The 20,324-nt window shown below is 39.9% G+C and overlaps 1 protein-coding gene across 1 annotated transcript in view; it reads right to left on the bottom strand.

The window, feature by feature from the left end:
• LOC122549359 (cyclic nucleotide-gated cation channel beta-3-like) overlaps window positions 1-20,324 on the bottom strand; it is a 111,040-nt gene that overhangs the window by 15,373 nt on the left and 75,343 nt on the right. The window contains exons 14-16 of the mRNA XM_043689032.1: window positions 17,328-17,411; window positions 11,469-11,587; window positions 179-325 (exon numbers count right to left, since the gene is read on the bottom strand). Coding sequence (XP_043544967.1) covers window positions 179-325; window positions 11,469-11,587; window positions 17,328-17,411 — 350 coding nt within the window. The remainder of the gene's footprint in view (window positions 1-178; window positions 326-11,468; window positions 11,588-17,327; window positions 17,412-20,324) is intronic.

Genomic DNA, 20,324 nt, shown 5'->3' with positions numbered 1-20,324 from the left:
GAGTGGAGGGCTGCGCGTTCCGAGGGTGAGAGGTTGGAGTGGGTGAGTGGGGTGGGGGAGTTCAGGTGGCGGTTAATATCGCGGCGGCAGTTGGCTATGAAGAGGTCGAGGTGATGGTTTGTTTATTCAGCAATATAATTTTTAAATATTCTTACTGCTTTAAATATTCTTTACTTACCTGGCCTTCCTTTTAAGAAGCTTTTGTGAATCTGGATAATTCATAAGAATTTCATTCAGAGTCTTCTTGTCCAAAATAAATACATTTGTAAATCCACTTGCAACCACATTAGCAGTTCGCCGATTCCCTCCAACTCCAGCCAGAAGACTGCAACAATAAGATAATATAGTCTGGTCAAAAAAAAAGGACTTAATAAGGAGGATGAGTAACTCATGGTGGTCAAGGAGAGAATTTATTAAAAACTAAAGCTTACAACACAGCAGAAACTAGTGGTAGGTCAGAAGATTGTGAATACTTTAGGAACCAGTAGCAGATGGTTAGGAAGCTAATAAAAAGGTAATGAAAGTAAATTGGCCAGAAGTAGAAAACTATATAGCAAGTGCTTCTATGGGTTTTTAAGAAGACAGTAGCTAAAGGATCTTTGGAAGTTACAGCTGGGGAATTGATAACGGGGAAGAGGGAAATGGCAGATATTTAAAGCAATATTTTGCTCATGGTTGAGGACACTATAACCATCCCAAATATAACAGATAAACAAGTTGCTAATGGGAGGAAAGATCTTGTAAAAGTCTTTAAGACGAAGGATAAGTATCTGATAAACTAAAAGGATTAAAGACAGACAAGTCACCAGGATATGATGGCTGGCATCCAAGGATTTTAAAGAAAGTGGATGAAGGATTTGTGGAGACATTAGGTGGAATATTCCAGATCTCACTGGATTCTGGGAAGGTTTCATTGGATTGAAAAATTGCTAATGTGATTTCCCTGTTCAAGAAGGGAGGGAGACAGAAAGTTGGAATCTGTGGCCAGTTAGCCCAAGACCTATCACTGGAAAAATGCTGGAGTCCAATATTATGGAAGAAATAGCAGGGCATTTAGTAAAAGGTCAATATCATTTTGTGAAAGGAAATAGACTTAAATAAAATAGCATTAAATTGCTGTAGAACGGTCCTAGGATCATGGACTGGATCACACAGAGGGGAGAGGATCCCCATAAAATTCAACCTAATAATTTAGAGATTATTGGGAAGCTTCCTGGAAAGGGTAGACTAATGAACAGAGTGAAGATTGAGTGATTAAAGACAAAAGATGTTTATCAAACTTGACTGAGCTTTTTGATGAGCTAACATAAATCCTGAAGAAGGGCTTATGCCCGAAACGTCGATTCTCCTGTTCCCTGGATGCTGCCTGACCTGCTGCGCTTTTCCAGCAACACATTTTCAGCTCTGATCTCCAGCATCTGCAGACCTCACTTTCTCCTAACAGAAATACTGGATGAGAATAAAGCAGTTGATATTCTGGAAGTGGATTTTCAAAAGTCTCTTGATAAAGTACCACATGATGGCCCAGATATTGTGAATACCAGAGAGTTGTTGGAGCAGCATAGACTAGAGGTGCACATCAGGCCAATGGAGATACACCAGCACTGTAGACACTATAGGAATTGCCTAGGAAATTCAAACTTTTAATGAGCATACCCTCTGCATCTGGAACCCTCTGTAGTATAGATTAAAAGTGATTGCCACAAAGAACCAATGAAGATTTTTTTTTAATGTACTGAATGGTTAAGATTGGAATGCATCACCTGATAGGTTGGTGGATACAGATTCAATAGTAGACTTCAAAAGGAAGAAAAATCTAGCCCAAGTAGGGTGTAGCAGGGAATCGGGTGAATTGTATTGCTTTTTAATGGAAGAATATGAATCCTACACTATTCCATAATTGCACATAAAGGTTAGAAGTTCTGAGTTAGGAACATGGGTGATATGATCTTTAATGCTCTGTTGCCGTTGAAGTTGGTTGACAGATAAAATCCAATGCAATGCAAGTGTGATGTGATACTTTGAGTATAACTTTAAGGTCTAAAAGGAGAGACAGACAAATCGTAAATCATATTTCCTGTTTTGTTTGTTCATTCAGGGCCATAGGCAAAGTTACAGATGAAGTATAGATCGTTAGCTCAGTTGGCTAGACTGCTGGCTTGTAATCCAAAATGATGCCAACAGTGCTGTTTCAGTTCTGGCAGCAGATGAGTGTATTGTTAAGGACTCTCCTTCTCAACCTCTATTCTTACTGATGAAGGGCCTTTGCCTGAAACTTTGATGTTTCTGCTCTGTGGATATTGCCTAACCTGCTGTGCTTTTCCAGCACCACGCTCTTGACTCTAACCTCCAGCATCTGCAGTATGCACTTTTGCCTGGGTTAGCTGCATTGTTCAGGGGTAAATATAGGGTAATAGCTTAGGGGAATGGGTCTGTGTGGGTTACTCTTCGGAGGGTTGGTGTAGGGCCGAAGGACCTGTTACCACACTCTAGGGAATCTATGATAACCATGAACAGCTTAACAGATGGAAGTTTATTAATTTGTTGTGGTTGGAGACAGACATCATAAATCTTGATTTCAGAGTTTACACCTACTTGTTGATAAATATTTTTCAACAATGGTACAACAAAAATCAATTACTAGGACTGTATGTGACCTCTACTACTGAGATATTTGCATCTAACATAATTGGCTGTAACACGGATTATTGTGCCATATTGCCTATTCCAAAGATCACTGCTCTAAGTCAGAGAAGGTTTGCATTAATAATGTATTTGAATTCATAATTGTGCTCATATAATTTATATTAGCTATGTTTTCATTTGACTGTAGCATAGGTAATCCTTAGTGATGAACAGAAAAATATAATATCCGTTCAAGCTTGACAAAGCTATATTGGGGAAAAATATATGTGCGCTGGTGCCACTTCAAGTAGTGTTATGCAGAATTAGATTGATTTCCCAGCAACAAAGTCACAGCCAATTTGCCCTGAATGGATATCCTCATTGTAGAACACTGCACAGGTCATGCAAGGAGTGGTGTGCAACACCATCTGTCAGAATTGATGTGGTCTATTAGGCACGATGTGAACAGGTTTTTATCCCCATTGAAATTGGAGACGTACAAAACCTGATTCAGCAAACCAATACCAGAGCTTAATGGGGATAGGTTGCATAAACTTGACTTGAGAATGTTGAAAGTGAGGACTGCAGATGCTGGAGATCAGAGCTTAAAAATGTGTTGCTGGAAAAGCGCAGCAGGTCAGGCAGCATCAAAGGAACAGGAGAATCGATGTTTCGGGCATAAGCCCTTCTTCAGGAATGTTGAAGTATAGTTGAAGTGTATTTTAAAAGATTAAGGGCTCTGATAGGATTGAGAAAGTGAACAATTTCTTCTTGAATAGAGAACGCTCATTGTTGCTGGTACTTCTTTCTCATGTCATTCTTGAGCTTCTCTTAGGATTCCAAACATTACAGGTCAACACTTCAGTGATTTAATTCACTCCTGTGATATCAAGAGACAATTGACGTCACTGAAAATTGCAAAGGCTCTGTGTCTTCATAGTGTCCTGGCTGTAGTAATGAAAACTTGTGCTCCAGAACTAGTTAAACTACAACAGGGTAGCTACAACACTGATATCTATCCAGCAAAGTGGAACATTGACCAGGTATGCAGGACCAAATCTAGTAAAGAGCAGAATAAAATCCAACTCAACAAATTACCATCCTATCAGACCACTCTCCATCTTCAGCAATGCTACTGATGATGATTCCAGCTATGAATTGACCTTGCTCAACAGTAGCAAGTATAATCCACTTACCTACCCTCCCTGTATCTGTCTGAAATTTAATTACTGAGGGCTTTGTTGGTCAAATGGTGTCAAGGGAACGCTTATGGGATAGACCATTGGGAAGCCTGTCAGCTTTCGCTGTGCGGATTGGTGTTGGGTTGGAGCAGTGTGGGCGAGGGCAACTCCTATATGGTTTCCCTGTGCCTATTATTGAGAACTCACCCCCAGGTTATCTGTCTGTTTAACTTTGCCCTGGTCTTTTGAATCAAGTCACCAGCTTGTCATACCTCAGACTTAGCTGGGGTCTTTGGTGAGGGTTGGAGCTGCTTGAAGTCTCAGTGGTGGCCATCAATCTGCTGCTGGATATACAGTGCTGCTAGTCTATTCCATTGGTCAATAGGACTTTAATTCACACATATAAACATGAAAAGTACCAGGAGAAGTAGACCATTCGGCCCCTTGAGGCTGCTGTGCGGTTAAATAAGATATGGCTCTGAACTATTTTTGTTTCACCTTCTACATTTTCATCTACCCCTTAGAACATTAGATTCCTTGCCTAACAAGAATGATCTACGTCTGTCTTAGACTAATTCACTAATCCCTAGCCACTGCCTTCTGAGGCTGAGAATTCAAAAGTCACTCACCCCTCAATGAAAAAAATCTTCAACTATCTGTCCTAAAGGGTGACCCCTAATTTTAAAACAATTCTCTTAGCTCAAGAGGAAATGTCCATCCACTTATGCTTTATCAAGACTGTTAAAGTCTGTGTATCCCTCACTTTCTGAACTCCAGTGATGCCAATGAAAATGGAGGAATGTTTCCCTTAAAGCAATCAATGCTGCTCCCAGCATAAAATCCAGGATTATGGTTACTTGGCTTTTAGGTGGAGTTGGTATGGATCCTATGTGTTAGAGTGGATGAGCCATTACATTAATTTGGGGGAACTAGTTTGCTGAACCAATAGATCTTTTCCTGTTCAGAAGTTATTAGCCTATCTTGTCACAGATAGAAATGGTTATTTTTTTTTCACGACACCACAAATTAAAAATTAAAAATTTAAGAAATTCAGCCATGGTTATGAATTGAATTCAAAGTATAACTGGAACTCTGTGCGTTTCGTGAATTGTATGCCATTTGTGCTGGCAACAAGAAACTGAGCTATACTTAGAACAATAATAACAAATAATAAAAAAAACCCTCAAGATTTAAAATTCCCTTATCCATGGCAATAATAAAGAATTACATTCTATAGCTTGGAGCAGAACATGAATTATATTGAGGCCTGTCCATGGATTTGTTTCTGAAACTGAAAAGATATTTGATTCATAAAGTGTTGCTAACTGGTTTCAGTTGTTTACTCTCATTAATCCTTTTTTTCTCTCTGCTAAGTCTAAGGCATGTCTAATTATCAGTGAAGAAAAGCAGAACACATCTGCTGTTTTTGGAACACATGCAGATCTTAACCGCTTCTGCATTAAAAAAAAGTTACATTATCAGATTGGGTAGACCTTAGTACAATTTCCATATTACTTTATAGAGTGTCTCCTCACTTTTTCCATTGCATTACACCTTTATGCATATAACTGCTTTTACATTTATCACATTCCATCTCACCTCAAGTCTCTGGTTTCACAAATGCAAGTAGTCTGGACATTTTATAATTCTTCCAGAAGGCACTGTCTTCTAAGAATGCTAAGTCTTTGCTTGAGAACTGTTGACCTTGATTCTGAATTATTTCTCCTCTGAAGAGTCTTTTACTTCTTGGGTATCCTTTCTGATGAATTGTGTTCCTGTTCGACTAATGAAATTAGTCCATTATCATCAATGGAGGATTTGTAAACTCCTTAATTTCCTTTGTAGAGCAACCCCTGTTCCATGCAAACTCAATGAGCTTCCCTAAAATATCTTCTGGGCCTCTGATAATTTCATGATTATGGGTTCAGTTGGCTGAACAACTGGTTTGTAATGCAGAGTGATGCTTACAGCATAGGTTCAATTTTCACACTGATTGAGGTTACCATGAAAGTTCTGCTTTCTCTACCTGGTCTCTTGCCTCAGGCAGGGTGAGCCCCAGGTTAAAAGACCACAAGTCATCTCTCTCTAAAAGAGAGCAGAACAACACCATTTTTAATTTCATGAATATCCATCATAGGAGATGGTTGCTCTGTTCAAACAAATACTTTCTTCCATACTGTAGTCAGGATGACTGGACCAGGCAATTACCTTTTAAATTGAATAAGCATTTTCATTTTACAATATCATCCTGCCTTTCATGGCTCAAAACACAATGCATTTTCTACAGCACAAATGTTTAAATGAAGTTCTCTGGCTGAATAAATCTGGCTTTATAAATCTTCCCACTGAAATTACAGTTACTTGTGAGTAACCTGATTCTTTCAAATCTTCAGTTGATTCTGACTTTCTCCAACTCTATCTACATTTTTCTTTTTTATTTTAAATACGTTCTGAGGCCTTCCTGATGCTGCAGCCCTATTACAATTACTTTTCTGCCTCATTCATGACTCTTTGCAGATGTACCTCATGGAACCTATTCACAATGGCGACAATGCTAATTCTTGTGCGATGAAAATTTACTTGAGAGCTTTTGTTTCCTGGTCTTTGTGCTACTTTTCTGAAGTTTTTTTTCTCCTTACTTTTAGAGATATCTAACCTTATTTTTGGAAACCTTCATTCACTTCATTCACTTAACTTCACTAAAGCCTTAACTTTTTCTCAGTTTGGCTATTTTTCCCCCTAACTCACCCTGTTCTCCCTGCACCCCAGATCAGTTTCTTAGTGAAGATTTGTCTCCGGAATGTTGAAATTACTCAGTCGTTACTCGCACAGTTACTGCTGACTGTCGATCTTCATGTTTCAGTTGTTGACTGTGCCTTTCTAAAGCAGTAATGCTCCTTCAAAAAATCTTCCTTCAGCATCAAAGGCGATTCTGTCTGTCCACTGCTGACTACCATATCCTATTGCTGCCAACAGTCCTCCTTTCTCTATGTTGAGTCTAGGAATTGTCTCATTATGGTGGAGAGTAGACCACTGATGAGTTTTAACAGTAAAGACATTTGTCTACTTTAATAAGGTAATTCATTGAAGTAACACTAGTCACACTTCACATTAACTTGCTCGGCATAATTACTGAGCTGTACAGCACATACCTGCTTCTTTCATCAACTCTTTGCAGATCTCAGCTGTTTTCATACAAAGTCTATGTGGCATCAACATTAACTCCTCCAGAACCATGACTTATACAACACACACATTCTTCCATTGAAATCCTTCCAGCAGCTGGAAGGCCCTTGTGTGATGTGCAAAATAAAGATCACAAGTTGCAGAGCTGCAGCATTAGTGTAGCTCATTTTTCATCAGATGCTGCAGATTATAAGTTACAATGGAACATTTATCAACTTCTATAGAGTTGTATTTGATTAAATGTCCACTTAATGTGAAATGACACATACCTATAGTCAAACTGCCCTCAAGATTTAATCAGGAATTTTAAAATTAGATTTATGGCATGAAAGTTGCCTAAATAGGACAAATCTCCTCCAAATAATAGAGAATTTGGAAAACAGTGACAGATTTAGATGTCATGAACTGACCTTTGTTATTATCATTTTGAGGTTTTCATTTCTCATTAATCCATAATTAGACATAGCCCACAAAAGACTACCGGCAGTTTCTTGAAGAGAAGATGGAGTGGAGATCTGATTAAAGTATTTAAAATTATGAGGGGTCTGGATAGAGTAAGTAGAGTGAAAATGTTCCTACTCGTGAAAGGATTGATCAAAGAGTCAAACTAACTCGTAAAAGAAGCAGAATTGAGTGAAAGAAAAAACTTTTCATGTAATGAATAGTTTGGGCCTGGCTAAGCCTTGGTGTGAGGTGGAGACAATTTCAATTGAGCCATTCAGAATGCAATTCGGTGGTCATTTGGCATTTTAATGCTGTCTCTTTATCATCACTTTACTTCTGGTGTTGCCTTTGATTGTGTGGTAGTTGGCATCATGAGGATTTGTAAGAAATTGCCTCCTCTCCACTATTTAACGTGACAATCCAAAGATGGAATTTGGAGCAATTGAGAGTTGGAACAAGAGAAGACAAATTTTAAGAATGGATTCTGGAAAGTCAAATTCTCACCCTTGCCTTAATGATGTCTACCTTGATGTACTTCTGGGGCCAATGAGGAACCCAGAAGGTCAGCATTTGGAGCACTGGAGCCACACACGAATTCAGTGCATGAAGGATCTTATGATCTAAGTAGGTAGGAAAGGTGAATACAGCTGCATATTCACATAAATCCCGTTGTCCTCATCACCCCATCCCTTAACTCTGCCTGTAACAAGCTTATCCAGATTGGCAATCTCACTGCAGCATTGCATATATAGAATTGAAGAATCCCAACAGCATGGAAGCAGGTCATTCGGACTATCGAGTACTTTGACCCTCCTATGAACAGCCTACCCAGATGTACTCCTCCTAATCTATCCCTGTAACCCTGCATTTCCCATGCCCAATCCACCTAACCTACACATCCTTGGTTGATGGGAGGAAACCGGAACACCCAGAGGAAACCCACAGAGACACAGGGAGAGTGTGAAAACTCCACACAATTGAACCCGGGTGCCTGGCACTGTGAGGCAGCAGGGCTAATTGCTGAGCTATCATGCCATAGAGGAACACATGCCACTATACCCACTCATTAGAGGAGTAAAAGACACAAATAGCAAAGGAGAGGGAGAAAGAACACAAGGTCACTCTCAACACAGGAGAAAGTGAGGTCTGCAGATGCTGGAGATCAAAGTTGAAACTTTATTGCTGGAACAGCACAGCAGGTCAGGCAGCATCCAGGGAACAGGAGATTCGACGTTTCGGGCACAGGCCCTTCTTCAGGCACTCTCAACACATCATAGAATTGAGAACTGCAGAGGAGGCAGTACACTGTTCCAGGATTTCTAGTTTACAGAGAGAAAGAGGGAGGAAAGATGTGCCCTATCACCCAACCCACCCTTACACCTCAGCTATCTGTTAACAAAAACAAACATACACTCATATGCAAAGGGTCTTCTGGTGCTTTGGTGGTCTCCCTACTTTTAAACCCGAAGAACTGGGTTCAAATCCAACCTGTCTTGGATGCTAATGTACCAGGCATTTCTAATAGGAAGACAGTTTAACTTGCTCTTGCCCTTCAAGAAATGACGGTCATTGTTTTATTCAATGTGGGATGGATGTGGCCTGAATTTGGTACCCATTGCTAACTGCTCTTGAGAAAGGGATGGTGAGTTGTTTTCTTGAACTACTGATGTCACTGTGGTGTCGGAAAATCCTAATACCATTTGGGAGGCAGTTCCCAGGTTTTGATCAGCAGCAATGAAAGAATGGCAATATATTTTCAAGAAAGATACATATGTGACTTGTGAGCTTGCAGATGGCGTACTCCTATACATGTACCACCTTTGTTCTTCAAAGTGGTGGATGTCAAGAGTTTGGAAGGGGATGTGAGAGAAGTTTCCTGATGGTAAAGCAGTTTGCCGAAATGTGCTGTTTGTTGATCATGTTGATAATGACTTCAGCTAAAGCATTATAGGGGTCAACAAGCAGTGCAAGTGGATAGTTTGTATCAGAACTGTCTCCACTATCAGCTGACAGAATGTGGCGGAATTGGGATCATTGGATATTTTTAAGACATAGGTTGATAGTTTCCTGTTGCCAAGGGAATCAAGTGTACCCAGGCACGAGGGGCTGAATAGGATACTTTTACTTCTATATCATATGGTCCTACATTAGTATGTAGCTGCTACTACATTTCTATTTGCTTTCCTACTCCTTGTTATCCTTGTTTTCTCTCTCCTGCTCCCTGGATTTATCTGCAGGCAATCTGCAGCTTGTTCTTCCTGCAAGACCAAACTTCACTGCTGTAAAATATTGTGTCATGTGCAGCCCAAAATGACAATTCTGGAGACTTTGGTGCATGAACACTGACTGGCAGCAGCTCCTGTTTCATTTCAGCACAATTTGAAGCATACCTTCAGTGTGCTGATGACTTGTTCAATCATAACTTTGGTGGTCATGTAGTATTCATGGGTTTCTGACAACTGTCATCAAAGTTTGAAGGGCATATTCTGTGTCCTTTTGCAGGCAGTTCTTAAGTCTACTTACAGTTTGAAAAGCTAAAGCATCGTGGATGAAAGCATCTTGGTAACCCTCCGGTCAGCAGAAATAGCTTCCTGTGCTTGGACAGTAGCAATACATTTATTGATTGGAAGTCCTTCTGGCTTCCCAATATACCTGCTTCATCTGGAGGTGTGTAGATTGCTGTACAATTGTGCAATTGGTGATACCCTGCAAGCAATTCACCTGAATGTCTCCTCTTTTTGACTGGTAACATCAGGTGAAGGTCAGATCAGTGGCAGCTTTGACAAACAACCCATCAGTCCTTTCCCTTATACAATGCTTATACATTGGCTACATTTCCAACAAAAGTTGAAAATGGTGTTAGCTTTGATAGCCACTGGTAATGACCATTGAGTCAGTAACATGCAGGATCTCTTCAATGACGCTGCAGATATCTGTTATTGTCTAACATGGCAATCTGAGCTTCTTAAAAACACTGCAGCCTCGACATCTCATAGAAGTACAGCTCAGTACACCCTGTGACATAGCCATGTCCCCTGTGAACTGGCTCCTTTTTGTTGCTCCCCAATTCACTGCTCCACTCTCTGTCCAGTTGCACATCTTTTAACATCAAGCCACTGCCAATGGGTATATTGCTCATTGCCTGAGGTCCAGTGCAATGCAGCAAAGACAACATCTACGTGATTCAATAAAGATTCAACGTGTAAAAGTAAATTCTCTGCAAGTGTAACGTGAACAAGCCCTTTTCCACTAGTAAATAAGAAAGTAGCTGTGAGTAAGAAACATGGATTGTGTTTTAATTAGTCTTTGTATCATGCAATTGTGTTCTCCCTTGGCTTTCAATGGCAAGTTTCCTGTGCAAACATCGCGGATGAGATTTTAAAGTAAAAAATGTTGAAATATCAATCCAATTGAAATATTGCATGTACTTTACAGCTTTAAACACCCATTGAGCCGAACCCATGTGTTCCTCAGTGCTAAAATCACCCTAAACCAGCTTTGCTTCATATTCTAACAGACAAAAGTTCTGCATTTTCCAGTGAATTCTAAATATTAGTTCACACTTAGATGACTGATTTAACTGATAAGAAAACATATCCTTTGTCAATTATGTTGCATTACCAGAACTTACAGAAAAAGAGGGTGGGGATTTAAAAATTGCTGCCAAGCAGCCTGCAAACCGTCTTAGGCTGTGGAAGCAGCTTCAAGGAATTTCCTACATTTAGTCCAACAGAATTTTCCCAACAGTAACAGTAAATATCATTGACCTAGGAATACTGGCCATGATGAGAGACACAACCAAAGGACAATTCTGGCCTGTTTCCAAATGGCCTCAATGGCTTCCCCTGAAAATTTGCACCAATATATTCAACTTCCATTGTTTCAATATTGTATGATCTTCAGCAATATTTCAAAGGTTTCTCCTGAACCTTTTTGGATAGTTTAAAATTTTACAATTTTATGCATACAATGCGTTTATTTTCCAACTTAGCATTGTTCGTTAATTCCATTCCTAAATCGAAACACAATTACCTGATTTCTCCAAATACAGATCCAGCCTTCAAGGTAACCAAAACGTCTTTGTCATCAGGTCCACCAAGCACCTGGACTTGTCCTGTCTTGATGATATACATTTCCTTGCCTACATCTCCCTAAAATGTAAAATATGAGGTTAAAACTGTCATGAATTTGTTCCACATTCTCTCTTATTGCAGTCCTGAAATTATAGTCAGCTGAGCCTTCACACCGATCTCTGAGTCAGAGGCTTGTGAATTTAATATTGATTACAGGTTGAGAGCACATAATGCTGCTGTGTACTATTGAGAGAATGCTGCACTTGTCCGTGGGTTCTGCATATCTTTGAAGTAGACCCCAGTTCTCCATTGGTATTCAGCCAAAATTCATCCATTACCCAATAACAATTTAAAAACGATAATTAGTTGTTTAACTCATTGCTGTTTGTGAGACTTTACTATGTTCTCATTGGCCACCATATTTATCTACAAAAACAGCTCTTGTCCCAAGAAGTAATGTATTGGCCAAGTAACCTGATTAGCCAATTAAAATAATGGGAAAACATAAAAATAAACCATTTAATTTATTGCCAAAAATCCACAATATTGACTGAATATAAATAGAAACATAATAAGTTTTGTGTCTATATTAATATTATTTACTGCATGTAAATATAAAACCAGAGCTGGGAACATGTAGCAGAGTTTGGAGCATTTGGTTTTCTCAATTAAGGTAGCTTTTGTCAACATGTTAACATAGAATTCATGTGCAAATTAAATCTCAAGGATGCATCCATGAAATGAAAACAATTTCAACCTGGAAACATGGAAATAGAACTTTAAGATGAACCATTAAGCCATCAGTATGCTGTCAAGACAGATCAAATGCTCATTGGTAACTTAAGGCTATGGCTTGTGTGAAAGAGCCACAAGATTTACTGATTGTGTGGAAAAAACAATGGCTGGTTCATGGATGGTTGTAGGTGCAAGTGGCAGAACTTCCTTGTTGAATTTACCATGCACATCCAGTTAATGACCCACAGTCAGCCAATCATGGTCTATGGATAGGTGTTCTTACTTTTTATACACCTCACTTTTGGGTCACTACTTGTCATCAAGTCGTAAAGGTTAGAATTATAGACCAGTCTGTGACCGTTACTGTAATATAGCTATTTATTTTGAGGCATAAAAAGTGGTTGCAGACACATTATCAATATGGAGTTCTGGGCATTAGGGAACAAATCCTTGTTGGGAAGTAGCTACAGAAGTAGGCCATTCAGCCCATCGGGCCTGCCTCACCATTCTAGATCCTGGGTGATTACTTCCACATTGCTAATTTTCTGGATGTCTCCAAAATCTTTTAATTTCATTGTTTTCCAGAAGTCAATTGATTTTTGTCTTGAACCTATCCAATGATTGAACTCTCACAGCCCGCTTTAAGGATTGAGTTATTTTCAACAATGAATACTTTTGAGTTGATTTAGCAATTGAGGGATCAGAGAATATTCTATTTAATTGTGGTTGGTTGTTAAACAGTTTCTGTAAAGAAGAGATCATATGGCCAGGTGAAAAGGAACATTGATGGTTTTAAGACTATTTTATGCCTCAAACTAATCTAAATTTAGGCTAACACACATGCTTTGTTGTAAAAAGGATTTTACTCATATAAACTGCTGTGTTCTAAAACCCATGTAACAAAGACTTGTTTTATATATATCCTAAATTGACTGGTATCCTTGACATCGGCACCATTTTTAATATTCTGTTGTGAACCCAAACAATCACTGTCAGCTTGGAGCTGCCCTATATTGTTTCTGATATTTACCCTGAACATGGCAGATAAGGAGGAAATTTGACATCCTGCTTTGTGTGCAGGGATCTAAAGGCCATGCTGTTTGGGGTGGTGCACAGATGGATGTCTTCTTTCCCTAGGATCAACAGAAGAGGCCATGATCACAGACTATGCCAGCCTCATACTTGGTTGGCACTTGGGTCAGTGCAGTCTTAGTCATCTGGCAGTATGCACTAAATTGTCATAAGAAAGTCTTTGAAATTCACTACTCTGCCAGTGTAAGTGCCACCATCTTTCCTTCGATGTCTTACTCGCATTCTATCTCCACTGCTGTACCCACCTCCCCCTGGCAAGATCCAAACCCCACCACTCTCACTATTGCCTGCAACACCTTCCCTCACATCGTCACTGACTCTAACCTCAACACTACTAACCTTGCATGGTCTCTGTGCTGCCTCACACATTTGCTTTGGACACTTTCTCATTTGCACAGAAGTAACAACCATACCACCCACTTTAATTTCCCTTACTACTTGTATCTTTCTCATTCCAGGAGGAAATTGGCCCTCAGGTAGGGCAGAAATATAGGTGACAGGCTACACAACAGTTGATTCCTCATCTCTCATGTGGAGAGCATCCTGATTCTGACCACCTAATTGTAACTGACTGTCCAAATCCTGGCCTGGAAGCTACCCTCTACATACTATGCTAGGACACCCTGCCTGAAGGTTTTTTTTACTAGAATCCCTACAGTGTGAAAACAGGCCCTTCAGCCCAGCGAGTCCACACCGACCCTTCGAAGAATAACCTACCCAGACCCATTCCCCTATATTTACACCTGACTAATGCACCTACCTTGGCAACCCTGAACACTATGAGCAATTTAGCATGGCCAATTCACCTAAGCTACACATCTTTGGATTGGGGGAGGAAACCGGTGCATCTGGAGGAAATGCACACAGACATGGGGAGAATGTGCAAACTCCACACAGACGATCACCCGAAGATTGAATCGAACCTGGGTCCCTGGCAGTGTAGGGCAGCAGTGCTAACCACTAAGCCACCGTGCTGCCCACATCTCTCTCTTCACTTAATGAAAGACTGGTGACAAACATGACACACTTCTTGTATTTGGGTCTGTGTGAGGCACAATGCTAAAACAGCTGTATCTTAAGGCTGGCATCCCTGACTGAGGGGCCAAAGCACAAAAAGGGAAGGCAAAACAATGCAGGCAGGGTGCTGTGAGCATCCAAGTAGGATTTGAGTGAGTGAATGTTAGAAAATGAGCAGATTAGAGCTGCATCCTTGTTTAGGACGTGCTGAGTTGGGTGGTGGCAATAGTAGTGCAGGAGGATTGCATACTTATTGCTTCTGATATAGTCAAGCAGGAAACTCCAAAATCTGAAAAGTCTTGCCGAAGCCACAGTAGAAATATTTTACATCCGATGCCTCCTTCTAGCCAACTGTTGTAAATGCAACTCTGAAATATGTCACTCAAAAGATTTTCATAAATATAATGTCATGCTCACACAATCATTTTGTCATTCATCTTTCACAGTATGTGAACACAACTGGTCAGTGCAGCAATATTTTCTCCATCCCGAGGTGCCCTTAACAATGTGGTGTTGAGCTGCTTCTTTGAACTATTACTGCCTATGTGGTCCATGTCATCAAGACCCACTGTGCACATAAGAAGGGAGCTCCGTGATTTTGACACATTGGTAGTAAAGAGACTCTTGCTAGAGGTGAAAATTATCTGATCATCCCTACTTGTCTTTTAGAAGGTCGTGGTGAGCTGCCTTGTTGAACCGCTGCAGTCCATTTGGTCCACACACACCCACAATGCTGTTAGGGAAGGAGGTTCTGGGGTTGGACCCAATAACAGTAAAGGAATGGCAATATATGTCCAGATATGGGTGGGAAGTGGTTTGGAGGGAAACTTGCAGTTGGTAATATTCCTAATTAACAGCCACTCCTTTTCTTTCAGGTGGTAATGGTTGTGAATTTGGAAAGTGCTGTCTAAAGGCTCTTGATTAATTTCTGTAGTACATTCTGTAGATGTTACTCGCTGCTGCTATGGTGTACTGGCGATGGAGGGAATGGATGCTAGTAGATACATTGCCAATCAAGTGGGTTGCTTTGTCTTGAATGATGCCTGGCTTCTTGAGTATTGTAAGAGCAGCACAATCAAGGCAAGTGGAAAGTACTGACATGTGCCTTATAGATCATGGACAGGCATTGGGGAATCAGAAAGTGATTTACTCACTGCAGGATTCCTAGCCTCTGACTTGTTGTTGTAGCCACAAATGGCTTAGTGAACTACTTAAACAGCTGCAAAATAATAAGGAATGAAACTTGATGGACCACACATTTGTACCGGAAACGATAACTGCAAATCCAGATCTGTTAACCTTGCAAAGTTATCAGAACTTGGGGTATGTGACAAAATTGGTTCCACAGACTAGTCAAGGAACAGCCTGATCTAGCCCCACAAACAGAATCTCATTGGTTGGACTCATACCTGGAACAAAAGAAGATGGTTATAGTTGTTGGAGGTGAGTTATTTCATCTCCAGAACATCTCTGCAGGAGTTCCTCAGGGGAATGTCCTAGGACCAGCCAGCTTCAGCTTCTTCATCAATGATTTTCGATCCAGAATAAGGTCAGAAGCGAGGAGGTTCACTGGTGATTGCACGATGTTCAGCAACATTTGTGACTCCTCAAATACTGAAGCATTCCATACAGCAGGTCTTGGACAATATACAGATCTGGGCTGAGAAGTGGCAAGTAACATTCATGCCACACAAATGCCAGACAATGACCATCTCTAAAAAGAGAGAAACTAACCATTTCCCTTGACATTCAATGATATTACCATTAATGAATCCCCAACTATCCTCATCCTAGGGTTCACCATTGATCAGAAACTGAACTGGACCAGCCATACAGCCTACAAGACCAGGTCAGATGCTAGGAATACTACAGCAAGTAACTCAACTCTTGTCTCTGAAAGCTTGATCAGATGTTATCTATTTGCTTGCATGAGTGCAGCTCCATCAAATAATGAAATTCATGACCTGATCATCCATTTAAGTGCTAGAAGAGAGATATGTGTGGCCAGGATACTAGATAGACTCCTCTACTCTTTTTTGACTATTAACATGAAATCTTTTACTTTCACCTGAGAGGGAAGAAGGGGCTTTATTTAATGTCTCAGCTGAAAAGATATGCCTTCAATAGTGTAGCCTTCCCTCAACTTAGTACTTAAATGTAAGCCTTGATTACTTGCTCAATTCACTGAAATGGGATTTATGTTAACAATTTTCTGATGCATGGGCAAAAGTATTCTCACTGAGCCAAGGCTAATGCTGTTTAGCTTGTTTGGAAAAGCTTGGTTTGTTTAGATAAATTTCATTAAGATGTGATACCATCATGAGTGAAGTGATACATAACACATATCCCTCCCTGAATCAAAAAAGGATTTATCAGAAGTCTTTTCAGACAAGCAGCTGTGGTTTGGTTTTTAACAATAGTTTTATCATAATTATAAATGAACAAACAAATATTCTCTCACAAGAGAACACAGTAAATCAAACAATTAAAAAATAAAGTTCAGATTTTAGTCATGACTGGCAACCACAGTTTCCATACACAGGTTTGGAAGTGTAACCAGTAATATGACAGGAAAAACAGATGAACACTATGTTACAAATAATAATGAATAGGAAGAAGGATTTCAATGCTTGAATTATTTTTGGTTGCCTGGGAATTTTTATCTCAAAGCCACTTTGCTAATAATATATCATTAAACATCCCAATAATAATTTGTATTAATAGTGAAAGCTTCTGACAGTCTTTATACTTTTTTAGGACATGATTAAAAAGTAATTAAATTACTATGTTTCCATAATTGCAACTTGCAAACATTTTTGTAAAGTGAGACTTGTAAGCCTCATTTCTTGATACATTTGTAATTTCACATCAGTGCTAATTCTGAGAAAAACAATGTTTATCCATGAGTGAACTGTATGACTGTATTTAGTTAGGCACATTTGACAATGATGAACCTAAAAATAATTAAAATTACCTTCTTACATACAAAATCACCAGGCAAATACACAACTGATTTTAGCTTGAGCAGCATGTCATATGTCATTTGTTTGTCACACTCCTAGAGAGAGGCAAGGAAATATAATATTGATTAAAGACTAATCAGGTAAGTATTTTAGTAGCTTTTAGACAACGACAATGACAAAGGAAATGGAGCTTATTTCTTATTTACTGAATTATGTATGTAGCTGGAGGTTGCTATAACAAATCCTTCATTTTGATGCTGTTCTTTCAAAGTATCGCATGAATTCAGAAGTTGGATTGATTCAGGAATTTTTGAAGCTGAATGTTTGGGTTGAGTTTTAACAGATGGGGCTTTGGTGGACATGGTGTGTACAGGTTGGGAGGTGGGGAATTAAATATCGAACAGATGTTGAGGCATTGAAACTATACATGATCCTTTTCACTTCCAACAAAACCCAGTCTGGTTGATCCTGCAAAGACTTGAGTAGATGATTCTTTCTCTTAAGGTTCCCAGCATCACAGATGTCATTCTTTAGCCAATTCGATTCACTCACGTGATATCAAGAAATGGCTGAAGGCAGTGGATATTGCAAAGACCATGGCCTGGACAACATTCTGGCAATAGCACCAAAGATTTGTGATCCAAGGTTAGCCACATCTAGTCCATAACACTGGCATCTACACAACAATCTGAACAATTGTCATGTACACCCAGTCCATTAAAAAAAAGGACAAATCCAACTTAGTAATTTATCATCACATCAGTATTCACTCAAACAGTGCTGGTAGGCATCATTAACAACAATAACCTACTAACTGAGGCTGAGTCTAGATTCTGACAGGGCCACTCAGCTTCTGAACTCATTCTAGCCTTGGTCCAAAAATCACCAAAGTAACTAAATTCCAGAGCTGAGGTGAGACACACCAAGCTGGGAAACAAGGCATGATTTCACTGAGTGTGGCAGCGAGGCATTCTGGTAGAATTGGAATCAATGGGAAACAGCTAGTTAGATTCATACCAACGGTAAAGGAGGATGGTTGTGGTTGTTAGAAATAAATTATCTGATCGCCAGGAAATCCCACTGCAGGAGTTCTGAAATTTCTGGAATCCATCTGAAATGAAGTCATTCTAACTCCTCAGGCAACTGTCTGTGTGGAGTTTGCATGTTCTCCTTGTACCTGCATGGGTTTCCTCTGGGTGCTCCGGTTTCCTCCCACAGTCCAAAGATGTGCAGGTTAGGTGGATTGGCTGCGCTAAATTTCCCATAGTGTCCAGGGATGTTCAGGCTAGGTGGATTAACCATGGGAAATGCAGGGTTGCAGGGATGGCTTGGGTCTCGTTAGGATGGCTTCAGAGGGTCGGTGTAGACTCGATGGCCTGCTTCCACATTGTAGGGATTCTATGATTCTATAACCCCTGTTGGTGACTTTGAAACATAAATCCTTCTTTTCATTCTGTATTTACTTGGGAAACCAGGAAGTCAGGTGCTAATTTTAGAGTTGAGTTAAACAGTGTGTTAGTTACATGAAAACTGTCACCCTGTTTCTTTGACTTCTAGACTTTGGCAGGCTTTCAAACCCTGAAACAATGGCCTGAGTCCACTGAATCTAGATCTTGTCCAGATGAAACAAGTGTACTGTCTGTATTAATTTCACCAAAGTACAAAACATGCATGTTTAAAATATTTTAGATAGGATACAGTGCAGAGCATATTATTTGTAATGATTCTCTTGGCAAAAGCACAAAGTCAGTCGACATTGAATAGAAGAAGATACAGCCGAGGATACCATGTTTCTTATAATTGCTCTCCAAATCTAACCGTCCACAATAAATGCTCATGTACAGTTGGAGGCTGATGCATATTTCATTAAGAACCTATGCATTGAGTTTGATCATTTCACGGCAGGGTGTAAGTTAATTTCTCTGCAGCATACCATTAACAGTAAACTGAGTATGGGTTTCAGAAAAAGGAATTATATTTTCAATTTTTTTGTTGGCCTTTGAAGTGATAATTGTTCATGTTGGTAATAGAATACTTTGCTACTCACATAAGTGCTGTGCAATTTTAGAAGCAGAGTAGAGCTTACTGAACTCAGTCTCATTAATCTGTCTTGCAGTCAACTTAATAATAATAATTAAAATAATTTTGTTGTGCAAATAGATTTTTATTCTTTTTCTCACGGTAACCATCTTAATGGGGATCTCTGAGTCATAGTTAATTTCCATCAAATTATGTGCATTCTTGTAATGCCACTTCAGTCATTCCTGGGAGCTTGAATGCCTGTTTGCCATGTAAGCTCAATCTGGTGCTTGCTATTTTGGAATAAAAATGCTCTACTTTGAGAGCTGCTGGCTTGTCACATGGTACCTTCGTAGAGCATGGAGAACACTTTCCACCAGCTGAACCCTTCAGAAAACACAGGGTGCCTGACTAGGAGGGCTCCCCTACTTTACCCCAAGTGCAGGCTGCCAGGACATAGCTGGTCTAACCACATGGCAAGGACTTCCCACGTGACAGGATCAGGCCCCTAGGTGGCCCTTAATTAGCCCCTGATTTAGCCTATGGGTGAAAAACTCATGTTTACATCATAACATTTTAAACCCAACAGTCGCCACAGGAGTCAAATCCAGGACAGTACCTTAACTAACCTTGCCACATAACTCATTATGTTGCTTCCTGGTTTGTAGATAATAATACAATCTGAAATGGTGTGGAGCTAGGGTAGAGCTTCATTGATTGAATCAGAAGATTAGAGACATCGTAACACCTTTCAATGCAATTGAAATACACCTTTCTTACTCCTACGTCAGTATAGTACCAGATGTTCAAAGTTTGTGAGAAGATTTGTAGATCGGGTGCTCGTTGTTGTGGTTCTGTTCGCTGAGCTGAGAATTTGTGTTGCAGACGTTTCGTCCTCTGTCTAGGTGACATCCTCAGTGCTTGGGAGCCTCCTGTGAAACGCTTCTATGATGTTTCCTCCGGCATTTATAGTGGTTTGAATCTGCTGC

Source organism: Chiloscyllium plagiosum, chromosome 4 (assembly GCF_004010195.1).
Source record: "Chiloscyllium plagiosum isolate BGI_BamShark_2017 chromosome 4, ASM401019v2, whole genome shotgun sequence".
NCBI lineage: Eukaryota > Metazoa > Chordata > Chondrichthyes > Orectolobiformes > Hemiscylliidae > Chiloscyllium > Chiloscyllium plagiosum.
Note: the sequence above shows the minus strand (reverse complement) of the source record. Positions and strands in the feature narration are given on the sequence as shown.